This window comes from Nuphar pumila, chromosome 5 (genome assembly GCF_984573655.1).
Source record: "Nuphar pumila chromosome 5, dmNupPumi1.hap1.1, whole genome shotgun sequence".
In the NCBI taxonomy this organism is placed as follows: Eukaryota; Viridiplantae; Streptophyta; class Magnoliopsida; order Nymphaeales; family Nymphaeaceae; genus Nuphar; species Nuphar pumila.
Genome location: NC_143253.1, coordinates 116935307 through 116959990, shown reverse-complemented (window position 1 = coordinate 116959990; position 24684 = coordinate 116935307). Strand labels below are relative to the sequence as shown.

The window sequence follows — 24684 nt, the reverse complement described above, 5'->3', positions numbered from 1 at the left end:
CAGGTAACACGACTTGGTTGGGCTCTGAAGTTGGATTATGGTGATGTGTCATGGTATCAGTTAACAAAATAGGGTCATTATTAGATTCTTGAGATATATAAAAAATTGGTATAGGTAAAACCACACCCCCATCATCTTCTCATGCATCAACTATTTTCTATAAGGAAAAAATATTCTCATGAAAAAATCACATCCCTATTGGTAAAGATGGTTTGGTTGTCAAGATCATATACTCGATAAGCATTTTAGCCATGAGGATATCCAATGAACACAAATCATTTTTCACGAGTGTCAAACTTATACGAATGATGAATGTTGTGGGCATAGCATAAACATCTGAATGCATGAAAATGTTTATAACTAGGATTTTTGCCAAAAAGAACCTCATAAGGAGTTCGACCAAGTAAAGCCTTGGTAAGAACACAGTTAAATAAATATACAACTGTGAGAATGCATTCTCCCCAAAATTTAATGGAAAGATTACCTTGGAACCGTAAGGCACGTGACATATTCAAGACATCACGATGTATGCGTTCTACCACTCTATTTTGTTGGGGTGTATAGATGCAACTATGTTGATGTACTACCCCTTGATTATGAAAGAAAGACTGCATATTATTGAAAAAATACAGTTCTATTATTACTTCAAAGATGTTGTATTCGAATACCAATTTGAGTTTTGATCATAGAAAAAAAAATCTTGCATAAGCTGCAAAGTTTCAAATTTATATCTCATTAGGTAATATTTCTAGAAAAATCATAAACAATGGTTAAAAAATAATGAACACCTGAAGTAGAAGGGGTTTGGTATCTTCCCTATAAATCACAATGTATTAATTGAAAGGAGGCACTGGCTGAAATAGAGCTTATGAAAAATGGTAAATGAGACCCAAGGGACACCCCCTATGTGCGGAAAACAACATTGCCTTGACAAACATGACAAGAGTTTGGAGTTCCCGATTTTCCTCTAAACTAAACATAGGTTCCAATAGCATGAAAAAAAAAGCTCAACTAGCTGGTCTTCTACATGTTGGGAGAACAACTTTTGATTAAAAAAAAAATAATAATCTTAGACACCATTGATGTTGGCATGTTGGTGAAGTTCACTAAGGCCCAAGGGACACCCCCTATGGGTTTTGAGCTGTCTTCAACTGGAATATGTCGGCTTTCTACTAGAACAATAAGACAGAATGTTGGAGTCATTACTCAGGTACTGCGCTTTTGCTATTTTTTTTCTTAACTCTTCATGCCGTAAGGAGAAGAAGACATCTGCCTTAAACGTCATAGCAGAGCATGATCATGCCTAAGGGTTTTCACCATTTTGATGAACTTATATGCCGAGTAAGGGGAACTGCCAACGTTCTGAAAACTTGAATATTGTCTCCTAACTAATAGTAGGGGCAAACTCCCTATCATGATCGAAGAGCTGAAGGGCTAGGTAGGTTATGGTAGAGTCCTAGGTTTAAAAGATGTGCATTGTTGTTCATGATCATTTGTAACAATGTGGGGGTTTCAATCTCCAACCTTTACTTTGCAAATGAAAGTAGGGCAAAGATGTTCATTGCTGAAGGTACAAAACTATTGAGTAGCAACTAATTTTCTTTTTATACATATATATATATATATATATAGTCACTAGAATATGATAATTAATGTGTGAATCACTGTTTTCATAGCTTTTTTGTTATTTCCTCTTGAATCTAAGCATAATTAGGATGTGATCTAGGTGCATGGTTTTATAAGAACCCGATCTTGAATCACCCAATTTTGATGCATAAACAAGATTTTTTAAGGCTTTAAAACCATTAACTCATAATCCTAAATATTCAAGCATTCAAAAATCACATTTTTTCATAAAAAAATACACCATCCAATGGTTGTTTTTTAGCAAATTTACCATGTCAAACACATCCACATGGTTGGATTTGCAAAAAAAAAGTGTTGGAAATGAGCATAATTCTAGTTCTCATATTCTGGTTATGTGACTCTCTCTCTCTATATATATTACATCTGACATTAGTGATCTATATGTTTTTCAATAAAAAAACGAGCATTGAATGGTTGAATGGTGCGATTGTGACATGTGAGCAGTCTTTTGAAGGACTTAAAAAACCATCAGCCTACAATCTACCAAAAAATCTATTACTCAAAAAAAAAATTCATGTTCTTACATTAAAACACCATGATACAAAGTTCAATCCTTAGTAAATAAGCCGTGCTGATCACATCTATGTAATCAATTTGAGTTAAATAGGTTGCAATTGTACGTTTATTAAGGATAAAACCCCAATGGTGCATGGGTCTCCCGTGTGGCCAGCAGGCTTGTTGTGAGGGTGATGAGATGAAGGCATTGGATAAAACCCCCACTGGTGCACAAGTGTCAGTAGCTTTCAAAGGTGGGGCTACTTAAGGCAAGGCGGTTGTGGGGCTCCACCAGAGTTTTTTTTTTCTTCGACCAAAGTTTTCATCATAAAAAAAAAAAATCACCTACTCAAATAGGTTTCTCACTAAATAAACCACATAGTTCATTCATGTACCACAATGTTTGCCCCAAAGGGGTTTGGCATAGTGGGATGGAGCCTAGGCCACTAGGAGGCGGTCTAGGTTCAAATCACATGAGCGTCATTCTTGTGCAAGCCAAAGTCTGGCGACTTATTGGGGCAAGCAAGGGGTAAGCCCAGAGAGTTTTCTGATGACAGGACAATGAACGTAAGTACGGTAGGCAGAGCTAATGAGCTAGGTCTTTGATCTTGGGGATGATTTCTCCGTCTCTCTCTCTCTCTCTCTCTCTCTCTCTCTCTCTCTATATATATATATATATATATATATATATATATATATATATATATATACCACAATGTTTGATTTACAAAAATTCAATAAAATTGTTGGAAAATGAAGTCTATTAGATGGTACCACACTGTCGACAGTAACCATTGTTTAGCCAGATTTTTTCATGAGTCCAAATATCGCGATATCTCCCTCTCCCTCTCGTGCGCGCGCACACACACACCATAATCCAGAGGTGGAGCAGGGAGGTGTAGCTGACAGTGAAGCTCCAAATCTTTCCATCTTCTTATTCTTCTTCATTTTTCAAAGAATTTGTGTGAATGAGTTCCTTCTGAAAATCCCAGAAATGTTTGCTTCGACGCCGTACTCCACCCCTTGGTTTCGCCCCTCTACCCATTTGGTCCGCTCTTTCCGCACTCTCTCTCGGTCGGAAAAGCTCATCTCCACCTTCCCTTCATGTAAACAGAAAGTTGGGTCCTCTTCTTCTTCTTCTTTTTCCTCTTCTGCTAAGAAGAAGAGGACCGACAACGGAGGCAACAACAACGTTAAGAGGAAGCCTCCTCCGGTGAAGACCACCGCTCTCGTGTCCGTTTCCGATGATGACAGAACCGAAGAAGTTTCCCCCTCGAACTCGGTCGACCAACATCCTCTACCTCCCCTTCCGAAGCCCCCTGCTGGTTTTATCCTTGATGCTGATGGAAGGGTTGTCATGGCCTCTTCGAGGCGGATTGTAATCATTGTATGTTCCTCCTCTTTTAGGCTTCTTCTTCTCCATATTGGCATAGTGATGGATACCAACATGAATGCAGTGCATAGTTTGATGGTATATAGTCATAAAAATAGATACCAACATGAATATATAGCGCATATTTGGTGGCATGTATGAGTTGTATATTTGCTTTGCCTTGCGGAAGGGAGTGCCTACATGGGGATTCGAACTTGGGATAGGGGGAAAACTCTCTATCTGCAAGCCGGAGGTGGTGTAGGCAACCCCTTGAGGTCTTTGTACGTTTGTTCATTACAATGATATTTTTGTATGAAGAAAGGGAGTATATAGAGTTGTCATAACAGAGTGAAACTCAACGGTATGGGATGAACAGTAATAACGACCTTTACATGATACGACCAACAAACTCTTTTATAACCATCATTCTTGCAGTAAGGATATAAGTTGCTGAGAAACCACATAGTTATCACACGTTTATTGGTTGGATGGTCTGATTTGGCGGATTCTACAAAATGTGAGTTTTTTCATGTTTAAGTTTAGTTTGCTTGGAAGAGAAGATTTTTCTTGTTTTTTTTTGTTATCCTAAAAATGTGTTAGGATAATTATTGCTTGGTTGGTGGATGGTTGGAACAAAGATATCAAGAAGAACAAACTAGTTTAGCTGTGGCTAAACTTGGAGTTCTAGATGATTGAGTATGGTGTGTTTTAAAGAAGACTCTTTGAATACCGTGCATAACTAGTAAAGGCACATCTGCCAATCCCAGAAGCTGTAGGGGAATGAGTCTGCCTTTTCTGATAGAGCACATTTTCAACCTCGTGCTTATTTGATTGTAATTTTGCAAAGTTTCCTATGCTTGCTGTATAATGAAACTATAACTTTTCACATGAATAAATAAAATAAATTAAAAAAACATAAAACTAATCTTTACAACAATGAAGTGTGGCAAGGAGAGAGAAGAAAGAAAATAAGCAAGTCTAAGTTGTGGCTGAGTAGCATGATTATTGCAGATGGTGCTTCTTCTCCCTGATTAATCTGTAGGTTTCTTATTTATTATTTAAATTGATAATATCCATGCACCCAACTGCTCATATACTCTGACTGGTATAAATTGTATCACTGCTTCATTTTTGTTTTCATATACATGTGCCTTGATTCATGTGTTCTTCTGTTCATATTATGACAAAGTTTCCAAATATTGGCTAATTAGGATAAGTTGAGAACTGACCGGTCTCTCTTCTTTCTTTTTTCTCATTCTGGGAGCTAAGGACTTTCATTTTGTCATCTTGGATAAGTTGCTAGAAGTCATAATTTCAGTTGTTGATAATAAAATTCACAGAACAAACATGGTATACATTGGATCAGTAGCAATACCTGTATATGATGTAAGCTTGTTCCGTTTGCATTTTACGTTACTTGCCGTATCCTTAGCACTTAGATGCTAGCTGAAAACAACATACATAGCACACAGCTTTGCCTTTCCCCAAGTCTTGATCCTGTTTTTGGATGCGTAGACTGCATCAAACCATGCCATTGATTTGTCTGCATGCTTAGAAAACTTATCTGATGATATATCATGCCTTGATTTGTATGTTATCTAATAAGCAAAATATATTTGGTTTATGGTGGACTGTGATTGATATCCTATCCATTTTTGTCTAAAAGTTTATCCTTGTTTGTGCAGGTTGATTCTGCGAATAGTCAACCTTTAGAATGTATTGTCAGGAGAGTGTTCTACAGTTCAAAGGGAGATGAGTGTATGCTGTTGTGCCCTGTTGATACGTATGTGAACAACTACTGCAATTAGTAAAACACACTATCTGCATTTTGTATCTGATTATGGTGATTTTGTGCTTGCAGTCCTGTTCAGATATTGAAAAGCACAAACTTTGACGGCTGGGCTGCTGTATGTCTAATTTTTCATTATTTTTATATAATGAGCTTCTATTAAGCGAATTTGCTCCTCCATTAGAACATTAGAAGCACCTCTTTACCTTATTAATGTTTTCTGTTCCTACTAAAATGCATATGTGTATTCATGTGCTGTAAGTCAGTGTAATTCATATGATATTTTTTCTGATGAAAGGTGATGCATCAGCTCATATCATACTTCTTTTTGTACCCTACTTTCTGCATTTTTTAGTTTGTGTAATTGTATAAATAGCTGGACCATGTGCTTTTTCTCCTATTGAGATAAATGCTATACTAGTATGATAAGTTTCTGAATCTTTATTGCACTCAGTTACTTTTTTTTTCGCCCTTTCTTTGGTTCTGCAAAAAAAGCAGAGTTCATAGAAAGCAGGAATAGATAAAGAAGCAATATGGCAGTGTTAACTTTATGAAAAACCAGGGAGACAAAAGGCCAAAAATGAAGGCAACAGTCAACAAAAAATTCTTTTGGCAAGCGAGTATCTCCTCCTTAGACTGAATGACAAACGAGGAACTACGGAAGCCATTCAATCAAGGAAATCCCAAAATCATGTTTGGGAGTGGACTCATGTCACAGTGACATCTTTGTACTCTCCTAGATCTTATTTTCCCTCTCCACTAAAATCTGCCATCAGAGTCATGAATGGATGCCATACCCATCCTCACAGCTTTCTTCTCTTTATCTTGCAGGATGACAATCTATAACTCAAAATTCTGAACAAAATATATTTATTTGGGATTTGTTAAAACATTTAGCTAGGTAAGACATTCAACCCAAAGGAGGCAAGAAGCTAGCCTCATGAACAAATAGTTAAACAGTTATAAAAATCCCTAAAATGCGAAAATATAAGAATATATTGTTGGAGCTTGTGTCAAGTTTAGATCACACCACCAACACAATCCCTAATATGGATCTAGATGAAAATTCAGAAAATTATAGTTTTTCAGTTCATAAATAAACTCCCACAGAGAGAACATTTAAAAGGAAATATTTGAGGATATTTCTGACAGGCAAAATGGGAAAGTCCCCATGAGGTTTGAACTGGAACCCCTCTGCAAAAAGATAGTGCAATTTACTAGTATATCTGCCATTTTTGAACCTCTTTCATTATCACATTTGACTCAGCTTCTTAATTAAGATAAGATGGCTGTCATTTTCTTTTAAGTAAAATGTTATCAACTAAATTAATGATCACCCAACCTTCTCTCTCTCTCTCTCTATATATATATATATATACAGAGAGAGAGAGAGAGAGAGAGAGAGAGAGAGAGAGAGAGAGAGAGAGAGAGAGAGAGAGAGAGAGAGAGAGAGATGCCTTATCGTCAGATGGGCATTAGACGAATCCCTTGTGCGATCAGCGGCGGAAAAAAATTTCAGCAAAAAGGTTGTTTAGCGGCCGCCGCGACCGCCACTAAAGGCCTTAAAGGCTTTTAGCGATAAGCCTATGTTAGGTATGAGTTTTTTAATATGCGTCCTTGGTGACACAACCTGACACTATATTCAACATGTTCACTATTATTCAGTGAGGTCGCAGTCAAACTCGTGTCCAACCCAGTCATGATAGTCAATTATGGTGGACACCATATATTCATGAATCAGTTTTTTAATTCATAACCGGCACACATCCCAATGCATAGACATAACAAGGCTCTTCCTTCTCCCTTAATATTCATGATGAAAAAGACCATCTCCCTATGGACTGCCTCCATCTGCTAACATTGGATTAAGTTTTAGCATCTTTTACTCAACCACCAGTTCTGCAACCTAAAAAGGGGGGTTACTAGACAAATATGGGCTATTGTAATGTGATATTCTAATGTGATTGGATCCAGTTCCAGATCCAGTTCCAGATCCAATGTGCTTAAGTCTTTATACCCACGTGTGCATTTAATTAGTCTTGTATATTTACTTTATTACCCCCATCAGTTATGTTTTCCTTTCTATAATCATGGGGTAATGTTTTAATGTCACAAAAGGGAAAGTTAATATAAAATAGAAGGAGATCCACACGGTTCTCACATTGGGAAACACAAATACAGAAAAATCTGTCCAGAATTTTATTCTCTTCTTCCTCTTCTCTGCAGCATCTCTGAATCAAGGTACCAAAGTCTATTATGGTATCAGAGCAGGGTTTCATTGATGAGAGTTATCCAAGGTAAGTTCTTATTATATCCTGTTTCTTTTCCAGATCTCTTCTTCTGTCCTGTTTTTCAGATCTATCTTCTTCCCCACGTTTCTCCTTTGTGTTATTTCTTCCTTCTAATTGTTTTTTTGTCACTCTTTAACTTGTTTCCCAATTGCTCTTCTTTCTTGTTGGTTTATCATATTATATCACTAACTTGTTCAAGTTAGGGATCTTTTTCCCTTTCTATTCAAGATTGAATTTGAGATATTAAAGATCACATATCATATCTGATTTCGAGTATTGTATATCAAATTTGATCTATGTGCACTTTTCTTGTGATCTGTCCACTATTTGAATCCTTTTACAGTTTGTGTGAACTTTGGGCCCTTTCTTGGTAGCATCTTTAACTTTAATAAGCCTACATCCACCTGCGTTAAAAATTTTGCTGCTGCAATCATATTGATCAAAACAACATTGTCAATACAGGGGATCTGAATTTCTGGTACTGCAAAAAAAACATGCAATATTTATGTTCTCATTTATTGCTCGTATAATGATTGCTTACGTGGAGTAGGTTATCTTTTCCCATTCATTTCTCAACCTTCTCGTCTTCTTTTTTGAATTATTCCTACGTTACTCTTCTTTATTTCCATCTTTATTATGTGTATCATGTCATGGATCCTACTTTTCAATCTCCTCCAAATTTGTCATTGATAAAGTCTGATCTCAGAAAAACTCAATAATTCAAAAATTTTGATCTGGAAAAGACAAATTACCCCTTTTATAAGGAGTCAGATCTATTGGGACACCAAGATGTCTCTGTCTTGGACCCGCCGGAGTTTGTTTTGCAGCAAGACAAAGATAAGAAGGAATATATTGTTGAATATAGGCAGATTAGAAATCATGACTTTATCAATTGGATGAAGAAGGATCAAGCGTTGCCTACATCACTTTCACTCTTTCTTAGGAGGTTTTGATTGGGATACCAGATGATTGCACTGCCATGCAGTTGTGGATACACTTGGCTCAAACATATTCTTAAATATGAGTCAGAGGTTATGTATTTTAAGTGAGAATTTTGAATTTGAAGGATAGTAATATCAGTATCCTGAATTATCTAAACAAGATTAAGAGCATAACCGATCAACTTGGTCTTATTGGGTGTGAAGTCTCATATAAGGACAAAGTGCAGCAAGCCCTTAATGGGCTAAGTTAAGAGTATCACGTCCTTGCTACCATCATGTCATGCCTTGAGAAGCTTCCAACCTTTGAGAATCTGAGATCCAAATTGCTTGATTATGAGATGTCACTTAAAGGGTTGTCCAATAATGTTGACAAAGGTCAAGGAGATACACATGTTGTCTTCTTCACGGGGTCTTCCTGTGGAAGGGACTGTGGTTTTTGTAGAGGTAGAGGTCGAGGAAGGAACAATGAAGGTGGATGTGGTTTGTTACCCACACCTACTATGCTTCCCTTGATGAATAATCAAGAAAGACATGGTGTTTCTACTTGCTATTTGTGTAAGAAACCTGACCACATAAAGGCGAATTGTTGGTACAAAGATGATCTCAGGTACAACTCAGATGATAGCACGTTCTAGAATAAACAAGCGGGTAGAAATTAAGAACAACTGAAGGCTCAATTGAGTGGGACTAGACTGACTAGTAGTTTCACCAACATTACCTTGGACAAGAACGTATTGTTGGCAGCACTTACCGGGCTGAATCTGAAACAAAATGAGTACGGAATATGGTATATTGATTTTGATGCGACAAATCATATCGGTGGTAATGTAGATAAGTTTTCTGAATTGATTCCTTAACATGGTAAAAGCAAGGTTGAATGTATCGTATCATAACTTGTATTTTTCGGGCCCAAAATAAGATACATATCGTATTGTAAAAAATCATAAATTTTGAAGAAAAACTTAAAAATTCTAAAAAATAAAAAAAATTATGAAAAATCATAACACACAAAACAATGATGAAATACACAAAATGCAACCATAAAATCACATGTGAAGCATTTATATCTCTATGAGCTATAACACATCATCAATCATCAAATCTCACAAGAACAATGCAAAATAGTAATATCTTCAATTAAGAACATGTCACAAGATTCATCAAAAAGTAAAACAAACCAAGTTTATGAATATTTAACAGTTACAAATTATAATACATAACCAAGTTTTTAATAAGTATACCATCAATAATCATTATCATCATTATCTTCTTATTCTTTATCTTTATCTTCTTCTTCTCCTCTGACATTCAAATCATCTCCAATATACGTGGGGTGTTCGTCATCTATGTCCTGAACTTTCTCCACGTTTATCCATTGAATATCCTTTTTATTTGGAGGTCTACTTTTTCTTGAACCCATTCATCCAATACATCGAAGTTCTCTAAATTGATGGGATCAAATTGTTCTTGGTGCCTCTTTGATGACAAGTTTTGCATTTGCCTAAAAAGATAACATAAAAATTTAAAATTAGTTGAGTTTTGTATGCATAAAAAAATATTAACTAACACATGAATATGGCAAAAAAACTTTATAATTTTAAAATTACCTTTGACTCAGTTGTAGGTTATAGCGAACATACTTGTGGTCATTTAGCCTTTTGTGTTTTAATCTGTTTTTTCGCTTTGTATGAATATGCTCAAAGATGCTCCGATTTCTTTCGCATCCACTTGCACTGCATGTTTGACTTAGGATGCGAATAACAAAAGCTCTTAAGTTTGGAACATCACTTCCAAACTTAGTCCACCAGATGCCTGAAAAAACAAGAAAACAAGAAATCAATAAGGCAATAACTGATATAAATTATACAATCATGCAAAACATCATAACTAAATAACAATATGAAATTAAAATTGAAATAGACAAATAAATTACCTGATTGCATCGTGGTACGGTTTCACATTGCTGCAACTCTCTCCATATCATATAATGCATTGTCGTAAATTTTTATTTTCTTATAAATCTGATCTTGAATGCCATAATCAAGGTTCAACCTTTCAATGCAATCCAAGAGATCCTTGTTGACTTCCTTGTCCATCTTAAATGTATGAGAGTATCTAAATGCATGATTTATATAATACACTGCAACGTGAAGAGGTTGATGATATTTCATATAAGCAAATATAATTTTTTTTTCCATTTAAATTATCTCTAATGACCTCTTTTCCCTTATCCATGACATCATAAAGATAACTCATAGCTAGTCTGTCTTCGCTGTCAACCAATTGAAGCACCTTCACCAAAGGTATAGTGATTTTCAACAACTTTACACATGAATCTCAGAATTCACTTCTTAATATAATATCTACAATTTCTCTTAGCTTTCTTTTCTGGGAACGGGGATATGCATTCCACTTATATGAGGAAAACATCTTTTTAAGTGCACTTATATTCTTTACAAGACTCTACACTGTCAAAAATTTCTTAGCAAATCTAGTAGCTGCGTTACGAATCAACTCAGCACCATTAGTATACATCCTCATTAAGTTCAAAACCCATGCATGATTATAAATAATTTTTGTAATTTTTTGGTAGTATTTAATTTTATGTCGTATCTCATTCATGCTGCTAATGTCGTCAAGCATGAGGTCTATGCAATGAGTAGCACACGAGGTTTAAAATAATGACTCATAATTTTCTGTCAGTTCTTTACTTGCTACCCCTATAATTCGCTGCATTATCAGTAATGATCTGTAAAATGTTTTGACATCGAACCTCTTATACAACCTGTTAAAAAACCCTCAACAATATATCTGTTGTCTTGGGCGTATTAGACAAATCAATTGATTTTAAAAACATGGTTCCTTTAGGCTTTAAGGCAATAAATAAGAAAATGTATTAAAGTCGACTTTTTGTCTGTCCACCCATCTGCCATGATGCTACACCCAGTTTCTTTCCATGTCTACCTCATTTCATCACAATAAGCCTTCACTTTATTCACGTTAGCATCTAAAATCTTTCTTTTCAAAGCATGATATGAAGGCATCTTGTATCCAGGCTCAATCTGGTTATAACATTTGTCATGACTGTAAATGAAATAAATTTTCTGCATTAAAAGTAATGCAAGCATCATAAAACCATCTTTCAACTACGACATTTGACTGATCGATTAAATGCTGAGGAGTCATAGCAGTATGAATGTCAGGTTGCGCTCTAGGGGCAGTCCTAGGAGAAAAAAAACACCTAATAGAGCCTCTAGCTCTACCTCCTCTGAAAAAACTCTCTCCTACTCTTCTTTTTGTGCCCGAGACATTACTACTAGCACCAACCATACATTTTTCCTTTGTTGCATAACTTTTTACTTTTAATGCTATGCTAGGGTCAGAAGTAGGGAGCTCATCTTCGTCCTTTCAGGGTTGCACATACCCCATTTCTGCCTCATTCATCCCTTTTTCTTGTCTTTTTTCTTTCAAACTAGTAAGTAATTGTTGGCTTTATCATGTTATGGCATCAAACAGAGACCTTGACGTGCAAGCCCCAACATTTAGATGTGTCCCAGCTAAATGATGCTTCAAGCGAGAGATACCACCGAAATAACAATATGATAGTAGTTGCACTCAATTTTCAACCAATTTTCACTCATTATTCGAGTGCCTTATTGCCATGCCGGATCATTTGATGACATCTTCCCCAAAAAGCTCAATAAGAAGCAAAGAATAAGTATTTTTTACCTTACTTTCTGTCTCTCAACTCTCGGACTATGGATGTGATATAAAATTCTCATCTGATAAATGTTGGATACAGGATCGCTGGTCCGGGAAATTGATTGGGGAAGACTCTAGAAAAGGAGATCTTTACCATGTGGACCTTCTTCAAATTCCAAAAGATTCTTTTTGTAATGTGCTACATCACAGAGACATTAATGTATGGCACAAAAAACTTGCCCACCCCAATGTCACAAAAATTTTGTATCTTTCGTTTGCCAAACATTTATGTAAAGAAAAATTTGTTTGTAATGATTGCATACTTGGAAAAATGAGAAGTTTGCCATATTATCAAAGATCCATGTTTACTACAAAACCTTTTGAACTTGTTCATTCAGATGTTTGGGAACCGACACCCATTATTTCAAAAGGAGGGTTCTCTTATTATGTAATATTTGTGGATGATTTCTCTAGATTTACTTGGATATATTTTCTCAAATATAAACACGGGGTTTTTGCAACATTTAAATCTTATCATATGATGATTAAGAATCAATTTGACGAAAATTTAAAGATTCTTAGAACAAATTTTGGGGGAGAATATCTTTCAAATGATTTTAAAAGTTATCTTGAGAATTATGGGATAATTCATCAAAAATCTTGTCCCCAAACACCCCAACAAAATGGTTTGGCCGAAAGGAAATATAGGCATATTATTGAGACAACCAGAACCCTGCTCATTTCCCAAAACATCCCTAAAAGATTTTGGGACGAAGCCGTCCTTGCATTTGTCTATCTTATCAACTGCCTTCCATCAAAAAATTTGCATAAAATTTCACCATTTGAAATTTTGTATAAAATAGATTCTGATTATAGTAAGTTAAGGGTTTTTGGGTGCAAATGTTTTATTTTGACAGATAAAAATGATAAACTTTCTTCTAAAGTCATTCCATGTGCCTTCCTTGGGTATTCCGAGACTCAAAAAGGATTTTGGTGCTACGATATCAAGAATGATAAATTATGTGTCTAGAAATGTAAGCTTTCTAGAAAATGTTAGTGGGTTTGAAAAATCTGAATCTCATGAGCACAATATGGATTATTCTTTTTTATTTGATATATTGTCAAGAGATGATGGCATCAGTGATGAGGAATTCACACCAAGTGAAAATGAAGTAGAAGAGAATAACAATCCTCCTACGTCTTTTATCTATAATGAGGCTGATAATAGATCTTTTAGGGAACCTGTTGTATACAAGTATAGAGACCAAAGCAGTTTTAAAAGTGCTATAGAGAAATATAGTGAACCTAGTGAAACCATCACCTTGGGTGAAAGTTCTCAAAGAACTGAGAGAAACAGGAGACCTTCTTTTAGATTCATATCTTATGACTCCTTTTCTCCCAAACATAAAGCATGCCTTAGTGCCATACACTCATACGTTGAGCTCAAATTTTTTGAAGAAGTTAAAAAGATGAATGAATGGGTAGAAGTCATGAAAAATGAACTAAGGGCTCTTAGGAAGCTAGATCCTGGAAGTTTCAGGATCTTCCTAAAAAAAAGAAAAGTATAGAATGTAGGTGGGTCTTTAAAGTCAAAACCAAGACTGATGGAACTCTTGAGAGATATAAGGCGCGTCTAGTTGCTAAGGGATATGGACAAGAATATGGGGTAGACTATGATGAAACATTTGTCCTCGTTGCTCGAATGGTTACAGTTAGATGCTTTATTACCATCACATCAATTAAAAAATAGAACATTTATCAAATGAACGTTAACGTTAAAAATGCTTTCCTAAATGGAGATTTAAATGAAGAAATTTATATGACTGCTCCTGGAATGGATTGCCCTAATGATAAAGTTCTTCGTTTACAAAAAAGCTTTTTATGGTCTAAAACAAGCTCCCAAAGCTTGGTATGACCGATTTAACAATTTAATGATAGAAAATAGATTTGTCTCATGCTATACTGACATTGCCTTATTTGTAAAGAAATTTGATGCATGAATTGTAATCTTGCTGCTATATGTTGATGGCATGTTAATTACAGGTGATGATATCAAGGGAATTAAAAAAATTTAGTCTGTGCTAACTGAAAAATTTGAGATGTCAGACTTAGGTTTTCTGACATACTTTCTAGGCATTGAAGCTGTTTTATCTCATAGAGGATATTTTTTATCCCAAACTAAGTTTGCTTGTGAGATAATTGACAGATCAAGCATTACTTATTACAAAATTTGTGAAACACCCGAAGTTGTTGGATCCAAGATGAGGATCGATGATGGGATTATTTTGGATAACTCTACTCCTTACCAACAACTGGTTGGGTCATTGATGTATCTTAGCATCACTAGGCCTGATGTATCTCATGCAGTTCACATTGCAAGTCAATTCCAACATGCTCTTACGTCGGTTCACATGAGTGCAATACTTCGAATCATCAGAAATATAAAGGGAACATCAAATAAGAGAATATTTCTTTCTTCATCCTCTGAATTAAATTTAATTGCGTATACTGACTCTGATTGGGGAGGTGACCCTAATAATCGTCACTCCACCACTGGTTTTTGTATCTTTTTAGGTGAATCGCTGATCTCTTGGAGGTGTAAGAAACAACAAAAGGTCTCTTTATCCTCTACCGAAGCTGAGTATAGAGCCATGACATCCACAACCATGGAAATAGTATGGATTCGACGTCTGCTAGAAGATATGGGAGTTCATATTCTAGAGCCGTCAAAGTTATGTTGTGATAATAAGAGTGCGATATACATTGCCAAAAATCATATCTTGCACACAAAGCACATAGAGATGGACTGCCATTATGTTCGGGAAGAATATTTGAAAATCATTGATCTTTCATATGTGACATCGGAGTATCAACTAACAGACTTCTTCACTAAGGCGCTTTGCTCCCCTCAGTTTCATTTTCTTTTGGGCAAACTTGCAGTTATCGCACCCATAAGTTTGAGGGGGGGTGTTAAATTATATTGTATCTTATATATATATATATATATATAAAGAGATACATATACATGTATATCTCGTATATATATGTATAATATGTATCTATCTAATTATATATATAAATATGTATTCCTACCCAGTAAGGGTATATTCGTCATTTTACCTAATTTTACACATTCTTTTTTGAGAATATGTATGTAATTTTTCCTTTTCTATTTTCTTTTTCTTTTTTTATTTTTTATTCTTTTGCTTTTTAGCACATGGAGGGGCCCACCCAACATGATCGTTGGGCCCTCCAACGGTTATAATTATAACCGTCGGAGGGGTCCCAACGATCATATTGTGGGCCCCTCCATGGACTCTCATTTTGTATATATAGGGGGTTCCCCCCTTGAGTTCTTTCAAGCTTTTGTAAAGCCCCTCTAGGGACCCAATATATTGAAGTTGATATTTTTTATGCTCTTGTGCATTTGTATCCGTGCCTTTGTGCACTTGTGAGAGTTCTCCCTTGTCCCTTTATTCCCTTCGTACTTCTAGCATTGTGTTTATACACAAAATCTCTTTTTGTAGGGATTTTTACAGTAGCTAGGTCAAATAAATCCAATTCAACATGGTAGAACCAAACATATTGAGATTGATCGGCACTTCATCAGGCAAAAGATTGAAGATGGAGAATTAGAAGCAAAATTTATGGGAACGGAAAATCAAATAGCTGATTTGTTCACGGAAAGCTTTACAACGCAGAGATTCTTATATCTCAAGAACAAGTTGTCCATGGTGAAAACCATCTACAACTTGAGGGAGGGTATTATAATGTGATTGGATCTGGATCCAGATCCAATGTGCTTAAGTCTGATACCCACATGTGTATTTAATTAGTCTTGTGTATTTACTTTATTACCCCCATCAGTTATGTTTTCCTTTCTATAATCATGGGGTAATGTTGTAATGACAAGAAAAAGTTAGTATAAAATAGGAGATCCACACATTCCCACATTGGGAAACGTGAATACAGAAAAATCTGTTCAGAATTCTATTCTCTTGTTCCTCTTTGCTGCAGCATCTCTGAATCAACAGCAAGGTACCAAAGTCTATTATCACTCTGTGGTGTAAGGATGGTGTCAGGATGTCAATTGCAGGTCAAGCCTAGTTTCTTGAGAAGAAACTACTGGGAAGTGAACTCTTTTTCTGTACTTTATGTGGATAAATTGCTTTAATCTTATTCACCTAATTGGTGTTCTTTTTTTATTAACCTGAAGTGTTTAGTTGCAGTGGACATTTGTGCTTTTCGAAAATCACAACAATGTGTCTACATGTGTTATTATGCACAGTTCCTGATTATTCAGTACAGTTTGAGCTTGACAATTTGTTGTGCCAGGAGATATAGGAACGGCCAATCAAGTGGCAATGACACGTGGAAATAGCCAATCAGATCAATATATATTGTTGCACATCAAAGTGACTTCTGGTTATATATATAGTTTATTTATTTTCCCACGATGGTAACAATTAATTCATCAAATCACCATGCTATCTTTAAATTCATTAGATGTATAAATTTATGGTTGTCTTGTGATTATCCATGAAAGTTGGGACTTTAAATTGATGGTTTGTTTGTTGTGTGTGTGCTTCTCCTGCTACATCTCCAATCTTAATTATGGAGCTTATCCTATTGTTGTCTTTCTTTGGAAAATAGTTGCTTATTATCTTGTTTGGGATGATGTATGGTTTAACTGCAGTCAAATTGTCTTGCAGCTCAATGACAATGAAATTGATGAAATTATTCCTGCTGCTGCTTATGCCCTTGCCAAGATACATATGCACCTGGTTCTGAGCGGGTAAAGAAATATGGCTTTTTGTTTTTTGGTCCCTCCTCTCATGGACTGCACTCTCTTCAGCAAATGTAGCATGTGGGTACACGCACACATGTACACACATACACATCAAGGTTGGGAGATTTGCAACTCAAACGTTATTCTGTTAATCCAGGTTTATGATCTAGTTATTGACTTGGTGTTCGGTGTCATGATCTAGTTAGCAAAACACTGTCTAAAAGACATCTTTTTCAAGAAAATTTTGAAAACCAGAAAATAAATTGAAACTCCATAAAAAAAACTGTTTCTTTTGAGAGATTAGAACATGAAAAATGTATTTAGAAATAAGTACTTTGAGGAGAAAAAGCTCAAATACTGATCCAATTTTATTGGATCGCGTGTTCTGGTCACATTGAGTCTTGAATTTAGATGTGATAGTTCCTATACGCTAACTTGATTTACAAGGAGACATGTCCATTTTTTTATGTTTTATAAAATTAAAACCAAAATTAACACACATATTCTATATGATGATTTTTTTTGTAACTCATCTTTTATGCATTTCTTCATCGTTTTTTTTTTAGTGCAAAATGTTTTTAATCATATATTCGTTGTTTAACAATTCTTTTTTCCATTTCGCATATTGCTAACCATACTAATGATTTGGGAAATATGTAATATTAGTCAACCACAAATTTCCAACTGGATTTTTTCTCATTATAGAGGTTTGCACTTTGCCGTCACAGGCAATGATGTATTTTGTTTACTTTGCTGTTTGTGTGTGCTACAACATCAGATTTTGCTATACAGCGAGAGGAGGATTTTGTTACTGTGAAGAAGATATACTTGAATTTCGTACAGGTAATAGTTTCTTTATGATACTGTTAGTTTGATTGCACACACACACATGACTGTCATTTGAAAACCATATGCTAGGTCCGACCCCCAACTTCCATCTTTTGGATGTTTTAAGTCCCTAGGGGACCCCAAGGGGTTGCCCACATGGTCTCCAGCTCATGGATAGGGAGGTCTCCTCCGTCCCTGAGTTCAAGGCCCCATGTGGGTGCCCTCTTCTGCAAGTCAAAGCAGGAGGCTCCTTAGGAGTTGGGGGGGGGAGGCATGGAGTTTTACTTTTACGCCACCAGGATAGTGACTGCAGGTGTGGCAGGCTAAGACCAGCATGTCCAGGTTCCCAATTTCCAGTGTGGCTTCTCTGTGTAATAAACAAAAAAAAAATCCCCTAGGGATTGGCATTAAATAGGATTTTCCCCATACAGACCCATGCCTAGATTTGTATTCAGCTGTAACAGAAGCCCATGAAAATGCTATGACAAGGGACATGCCATCTTAGTTGTCTCTGATGACAGAAAGGGAACATGCTATGACATGCTGACTGGGATAGATATGGGCATTATTTTAATACTTTAATAATTTTTATAGTTTTACTTACATTTCAATAAAGAAGGCATTTTTATATATTACAATATAAAAAACAGGTTTATATCAATTAGAAATTAAAAAATCAGCGTCCTCATGTCTTATTTTTCAAAAAATTTACAAACTTGTGCCACGTATTGGTTCTTATGGGTATCTTTGCTACATAGTGAAAATGTGTTTTCTGGTGTAACCCATATGAGAATATGCTATTTGTAATGGGTCTATGAAAAATAGAAATGTTTTATGACCTATAATGCTGTTATCCATGATACATTTTTTACCTCAATTTTCTGTAAACCTAGAGGCATCGTTTAGGGAAACCTCTAAAACATATTTGTCCCTGCTGAGTGGCTCGCCATTTTTCTTTTAGTTGATTAGAGGACTTCGGTCCTTTCTTCTTTAGTTTGTTGTTCTTTTATTTTTTGGGGGTTGTTGATGAGAGAAAAGGTTGTCTCATATCATACCCTCCACAAGCACCCCCCGGCGAAGGGGGGTTTAGTTACTGGAAGCACGCTTCTGAAGTGTGAAGCACCACGCTTCCCCCAAAAGAGGGAAGCATGGGGGGAAACTCGCTTCCCATTTGGGGGAAGCACACTTCCCTCTCGCGTTCTTTTTGTTTTCCACTTGTTTCTCTTTCGCTTTCCCTTTGTTTTTTGTGTTTTTCATGTTATTATTTATTTTGTTCGCTTTCCTCTCGCTTTTCACTTGCTTCCCATTTGTTTTGCCCTTGTTTCTTTCACATTTCCTTTTTCGCTTCTCACACGCTTCCAAAATGAATCCCGCTTTACGCTTCATACTACTTTTTAACACTCACTTCCCCGCTTTCTCTTCACGCATCACTTCCTGCATCCATTTCGCTTCCTGGTAACTGTCTCATATATGCTAATGACTGTTTCTATAATAATTTGATAAATTTTGCTATTTGGAGCTTGGTTTCAATCCCATCTAGGTTTATATTTTTGTCTAAACACTTAGGACAAGGTGTATAAACTGGGAATGAATCATATCCTGTTGATGATTATAAGAACCATTCTGGATATCATTGGCAACAGTATGTGAGTTATTGGCTGCTGCAGAGAGCGGCATCCTTTTATCCCTTGTTGGTTACTGCATCCTTACCTATTGCAATAACTAACATGTGCTTGAATCATGCAGATGATGGTCAGGACATAGATGGATTACCTCCTGAAGGAATAGAAATAACATGCTTCCACCAGGTAAGGTTACTAAGCTTTTCTTCCTGGGAAATTTCTGTTCATACACTACATTTCAAACTGGAATGGAGAATGAGTGAACCAAGTTCAATGGATTTTGATATGGAGCAACTGTTCGTGTTATGCCTTTCGGTTTGTCAAAGGGATTTTAAAAATCTTGACATAACTGTTTTCTTTCTTCTCCTTCCTTTCCTGCCTTAAGTTAAACCTTTTGGGCCACTATCATTTGGTAGACTGTACTGGGACTAAAAAAATTATGTTAAACTTTTGGGATCCAAAAATTTATACCACGCTAATGTGATGCATTTATGATGTCTAGAATTTTGCTTTTTATACAGAATACAGGTCTGGTGTGTGTATGTGTGTATGCACACACGTGTGCATTATCTATATACCTAGGGGTGCACAACGAGCCGAGCTAGCTCGGGCTCGGCCTCAGCTCGGCTCAAACTCGTTCAAGTAGATAAACAAGCCGAACTTAATCAGGCAAGCAAGCTCGGTTGAGCTCAATTAACCCGATTAAGCTCGGTTTGTGTAGTTATATAATGCACCCAATATGTTATATGAATAATTTATGTTTGCAAAGTAAACATATCAGAAGGCTTTGGTTAAATGGTTAAGGTGTTAACCCTTTTCCAGGAAGGTGGGTAGTTTGAAACCCACCATCTTCACTGCACATTAAATTTTTTTTAAATAAAAAATGCTCGGCTCAAGCCGAGCCGAGCCAAGCTCAAGTTCAACTCGAGCCAAGTTTGGACAAAAGTTGTTCAAGATTGGCTCGAGCCGAGCTTGAACAACTAATTTTTTGAATGAGCCAAGCCAAGCCGAGCCAGCCTCCTCTCGAACTCGGCTAGTTTACACTCCTATGTATACCAACTTATCTATGGTTAGGCTACAATAAGGTCATATTGCTTGTCTTTTGCAGGAGTAACACGGACTACAGTATCAGTCTATTTACTCAGTATCAATGTCATAAATCATGTTACTGGGAGAATCTCTACAGGGAATTCTTTTGATGAATTAAATTTCCTTCTAGGAAAATCCCAGGAAAATCAGCAGAATGTAAAAAATGTTAAAAAAGCTATAAAATAATAAAAAATATAAAGACACATTTATATTGTGTTGATATTATGATAAAAATGTGATATTCTAAATTTAGGATTTTTTTGAAAACATCTCGTTTTTGGAACTTATTGGATTTTGAAAATATCACCAATGATTGTTGCATATTAGATATAAGCTATGTCACAGGGACGTTCATGCTATAATATGTTATTACAATGGGTATCTTAATTCCTATCGTAAGACATTACTGATTGCGTTCTATTCTGCAGGATGGTACTCATTTTATGATTTACACACCCTCTGATCCGCTTCTTTTTGTTGCAGTGAAGGTATATTGAAACTTGACCATCGTCCTTGAATTAGAAATGGCAATATTTGCTTTCTTGATTTGATATAGATGAACTGTCCATGCTATTTGTAATGATTCCTTCTGCTACAGTTCTGTTAGCATGTGGCAACTATTTGAATCTGTTTTAATAGGAAAGCAATTAGTTGCATGCAGTACTAATAATTTCTTAACCTGCCCATGCAGGATAAAAATGGTTTCCTGCAAATTGCAGATGAAGTAAGTGGTCTTATTTCATTTCTTTTCTCTCAGTAGAATAATTCTGTCATTGTTGTGTCCCAAGTATGTGAAACATGCAAAAGGGCTTGATGTGATGAAGGATGAACGGACTTGTCACAGGGAAACAAGTGTCAAAAATGAACTCCCTTATGCACGAATGATATTTTATGTAGCAATTCAATCTAAGGCTCTATTTGGGAGTCTTGAATTGGAGGTGTGGTTTGGTTTCCCCAAGTGCTCTCGTGCTCTCTGCTGTTTGGGAGCAGTGATGTTGACAAAAAACTGCATAGGGAATGGAGTTGGCGGCCCCAACACCCACATTTCAACACCATCCACAAGAGGATGTTTTTGTGAACTCCATCCTCAACACCATATTTTGGCAACACATGGAAATCGTGTTTCCACCTCAATGCAAGGTTCCCAAACAGAACCTAAAAGTGTTTGTAAAGAACCATACATATATCTTGGGATATTTATCTTTATCCTTAAAATTTATAGTATTATGGTGCCTGTAAATATTGATAAAAAATCAGACCATATTTGATGATAATCTGTTAGGCTAACAAACTACTAAATGTGTAACTTGGGATTGTCAAGCACTTAGGTTTTCTGGAACAGATTAAGCTACTAGACTAGTGAATGTTTAAATTTGAAAATTGCAGGAACTCTTGGACGACCCTGCCATAATTGGCGCCATTGATGAGGAGACAGAGTTCAACGCTTTGGTGGTATGTGAATGGTAGCCTCCCTTTTCTTGACATGTTCTGAAATCATGGAATTCTAATGTTATCAAATTGGATTTTCTGCAGGAAGAAGAGTCTGCTCTTCTTGAATCAGTCCGAGGCGAACTTGAATAGTCCTCTAGATACAGGCTGTCTTAGAAACTTCGATATTGTAATTATAGATTCCAAAAGTGTGATTGATCCCTTCATATTGTAAACTTATGTAAGCTTAGAAGGCAAGTGGTAGCAAAAGAAGGGTTGTCCTTGTTGCACGACAATTTTGAGCCTCGAATGGTAGTTGGGGGACGTGTCAAGGATGATCTTTTCATTTGTGTTGGAGTCTTAAAAGGCAAAAAAAAAAAGAAGATTAAAGAATCACCATGTGATTCGGGAGAGTTCTTGCCACAAGGTTGAAGCTGGGTATACTCTGGTGGGCAAAGGCCACATCTTCTTCAGTTAAACGTTAATGACCATCACCAGCTCAAAAAGGAAAAAACCAAAAAAAATAAAAAGGCATGTAACCTTGAAAAGTTTTAGGACCATTCTGCTTGTAAAGAGCATCAAGGAGCTTCAAGTAATCGCTTCGATTTTAATGAACACAATGAGCAACAAGGTGGGGATTGTAATCATATATGCAAATCCAAGCGATTATTGAAAATGGGAGAATCGAGAGTACCCTCCAATTGGTTGAAATTAATGCTCTTGGACATCAATCGGACGGAACCCAACCTTTTGGATGAGTAACCGTGCTCCAGATCGTATGAATAGGTGTGTCTTGAACGGTACGAGTGAAGAAAAGAACTGATGAAGTGAAGAAAAGATTAGAGAAACACAAATTTAACGTGGTTAGGATCAAACAATCTTACATCCACAGCCAGGCAAAATCACACTCTTTTAGATTTCATTGAGATCTATTCACCCTGTTACAGGGCTTTTATAGAGACTAAGAAATGAAAAAAAACGTCCTTCACACAGTAAAGTGATAAAAACAATAAAGTGATAATAACAAGATAACAATAAGATAATGCAAGATTTTGTTAAAGCTGGAAACAAATCACAGCCTCCTCAATGCCTTCGTGATGCCTGGTGAGCCACCTTGCTTTCCATCACTCCCCCTCAAGTGGGGCGTATACATTATAGCAGCCCCACTTGCTAAGAGCAATAGCAAGTTGTTGTTTGGTTAAACTTTTGGTTAGTCCGTCAGCCAATTGGTTTGAGCTCTGAGTATATAGAGTCTGAATTTCTTCATTTTGAACTTTTTCTCTTACAAAATGACAGTCTATCTCTCTGTGTTTTGTTCTATCATGAAACAAAATATTTGTTGCAATATGAATTGCCGCTTGATTGTCGCAGTACATAGGAATAGGTGATGAGAACATGAGACCCATCTTAGTCAATAATGTTTTTATCCATATAATTTTGCTAGCTGTAGCGGCCATGGCCCAATACTCTACTTCTGTACTAGATCCCGATGCCACCTTTTGTCTTTTACTCCTTCAAGAGACCAGATTGATCATGCATATATTTTGCTTTTTATTTGTCTTATTTTATGCATGATCCGTAGAAAAAATTGCATTAAAAATTTATTTTTATCGTTAGTTTTGAGAAATTGTTTTAAAATAAAAAATACAGGAAATCACACATTTTAGAACTTGTCCTGCATTTTTCAGTGTTTTAGTTAGTTTAGAACTTTTCTAATTCAGAATCTAATTAGATTAGGAGTGTATTTACTAATTTTAATTAGTTTAGAAAAACATGTTTTTAAGGAAGACTTGTTTTGAAATTTCTGAAAATTTTCCAGACTTTCATAGAAAATCGTGTTTTAACCTAATATTTAGTATAAATAATACCTTTTAAGCAGCAACCCCATTTTTTCCTTCTGAGAAAACGCAGGCCTCTTCTCCCTCTTCTCTTCTCTTCCTCCTCTTCGTTCCCAACCAGTTCTCCATCGATCTCTTCCGTTCTTTCTTTGATTTATTTTGCTTCTAACATTTTTCTATCGCCGGTTTTTCTTGCCTTAGTCGATGGAGGTTCATGTAGTTTGAAGAGAAAAATCATCTTCTTTTTCTCAACCCCTTCATCGTAAGTAAATCACGGTTTGCTTCTTCTCCCCTGTTTCACCATAGTTTTAGTTTTTGCATATCATAAATCATATCATTGCATGTAGTTTCATTTGATCATTGCATATTCATCATATTTATATTAGATTAGTTTAGATTCAACATCTGAAAATAAATAAAGAAAAAAAAATATAGCTTAATCTAGTTTAGCCATTTTTCTTGGTTTACGCATAAAATAAGATTATTTTATTCAAATCGCTAGATCTAACATAGAGTAGTTTTATGTTTTACATCAGTTTATGTTCAGATTTAGGGTAGATTTAATTTAGATCATGTTCTTTATTTTTGGTGTTTATTAGATTGAATTATTTTGAATTTCTTAATTAATCGATTTAGGGTTTTTGTAGTTTCTTTTATTTATTTTTAATTCTTGTCAATTAGATCTGAATAATTTCTGTTTATTTTTAGTATTAGATTATTTTAGTTAGTGTTTAGTTCATGTTCTTGCTTTCTATTAATTTCTTAAATTAGTTTTTGTTTAATTATTAGTTTAAATTAGATAGATCGATAGATAAACAAATTAGTTATTTTAATTTTTATTATTTTAGTTGAA

The 24684-nt window shown here is 35.7% G+C and overlaps 1 protein-coding gene across 1 annotated transcript; it reads left to right on the top strand.

The window, feature by feature from the left end:
* Positions 1-2986: 2986 nt before the first annotated feature.
* On the top strand, positions 2987-22289 carry LOC149838301 (uncharacterized). Its single transcript, XM_090006507.1, has 10 exons — positions 2987-3529; positions 5200-5297; positions 5376-5421; positions 16950-17032; positions 17805-17869; positions 19601-19662; positions 20994-21053; positions 21257-21289; positions 21952-22017; positions 22099-22289. Exons 1-10 carry the CDS (start codon positions 3137-3139, stop codon positions 22144-22146), a joined length of 954 nt encoding a protein of 317 aa, XP_089862633.1. The 5' UTR covers positions 2987-3136; the 3' UTR covers positions 22147-22289.
* Positions 22290-24684: the final 2395 nt, after the last annotated feature.

Bases quoted from the DNA above. Each gene is read 5' to 3' on its own strand.
- LOC149838301 (XM_090006507.1), top strand. From the start codon at position 3,137: ATGTTTGCTTCGACGCCGTACTCCACCCCTTGGTTTCGCCCCTCTACC. The intron at 5,422-16,949 runs GTATGTCTAATT...ATTGTCTTGCAG, and splicing joins ACTTTGACGGCTGGGCTGCT to CTCAATGACAATGAAATTGA. The intron at 21,054-21,256 runs GTATATTGAAAC...CTGCCCATGCAG, and splicing joins TTCTTTTTGTTGCAGTGAAG to GATAAAAATGGTTTCCTGCA.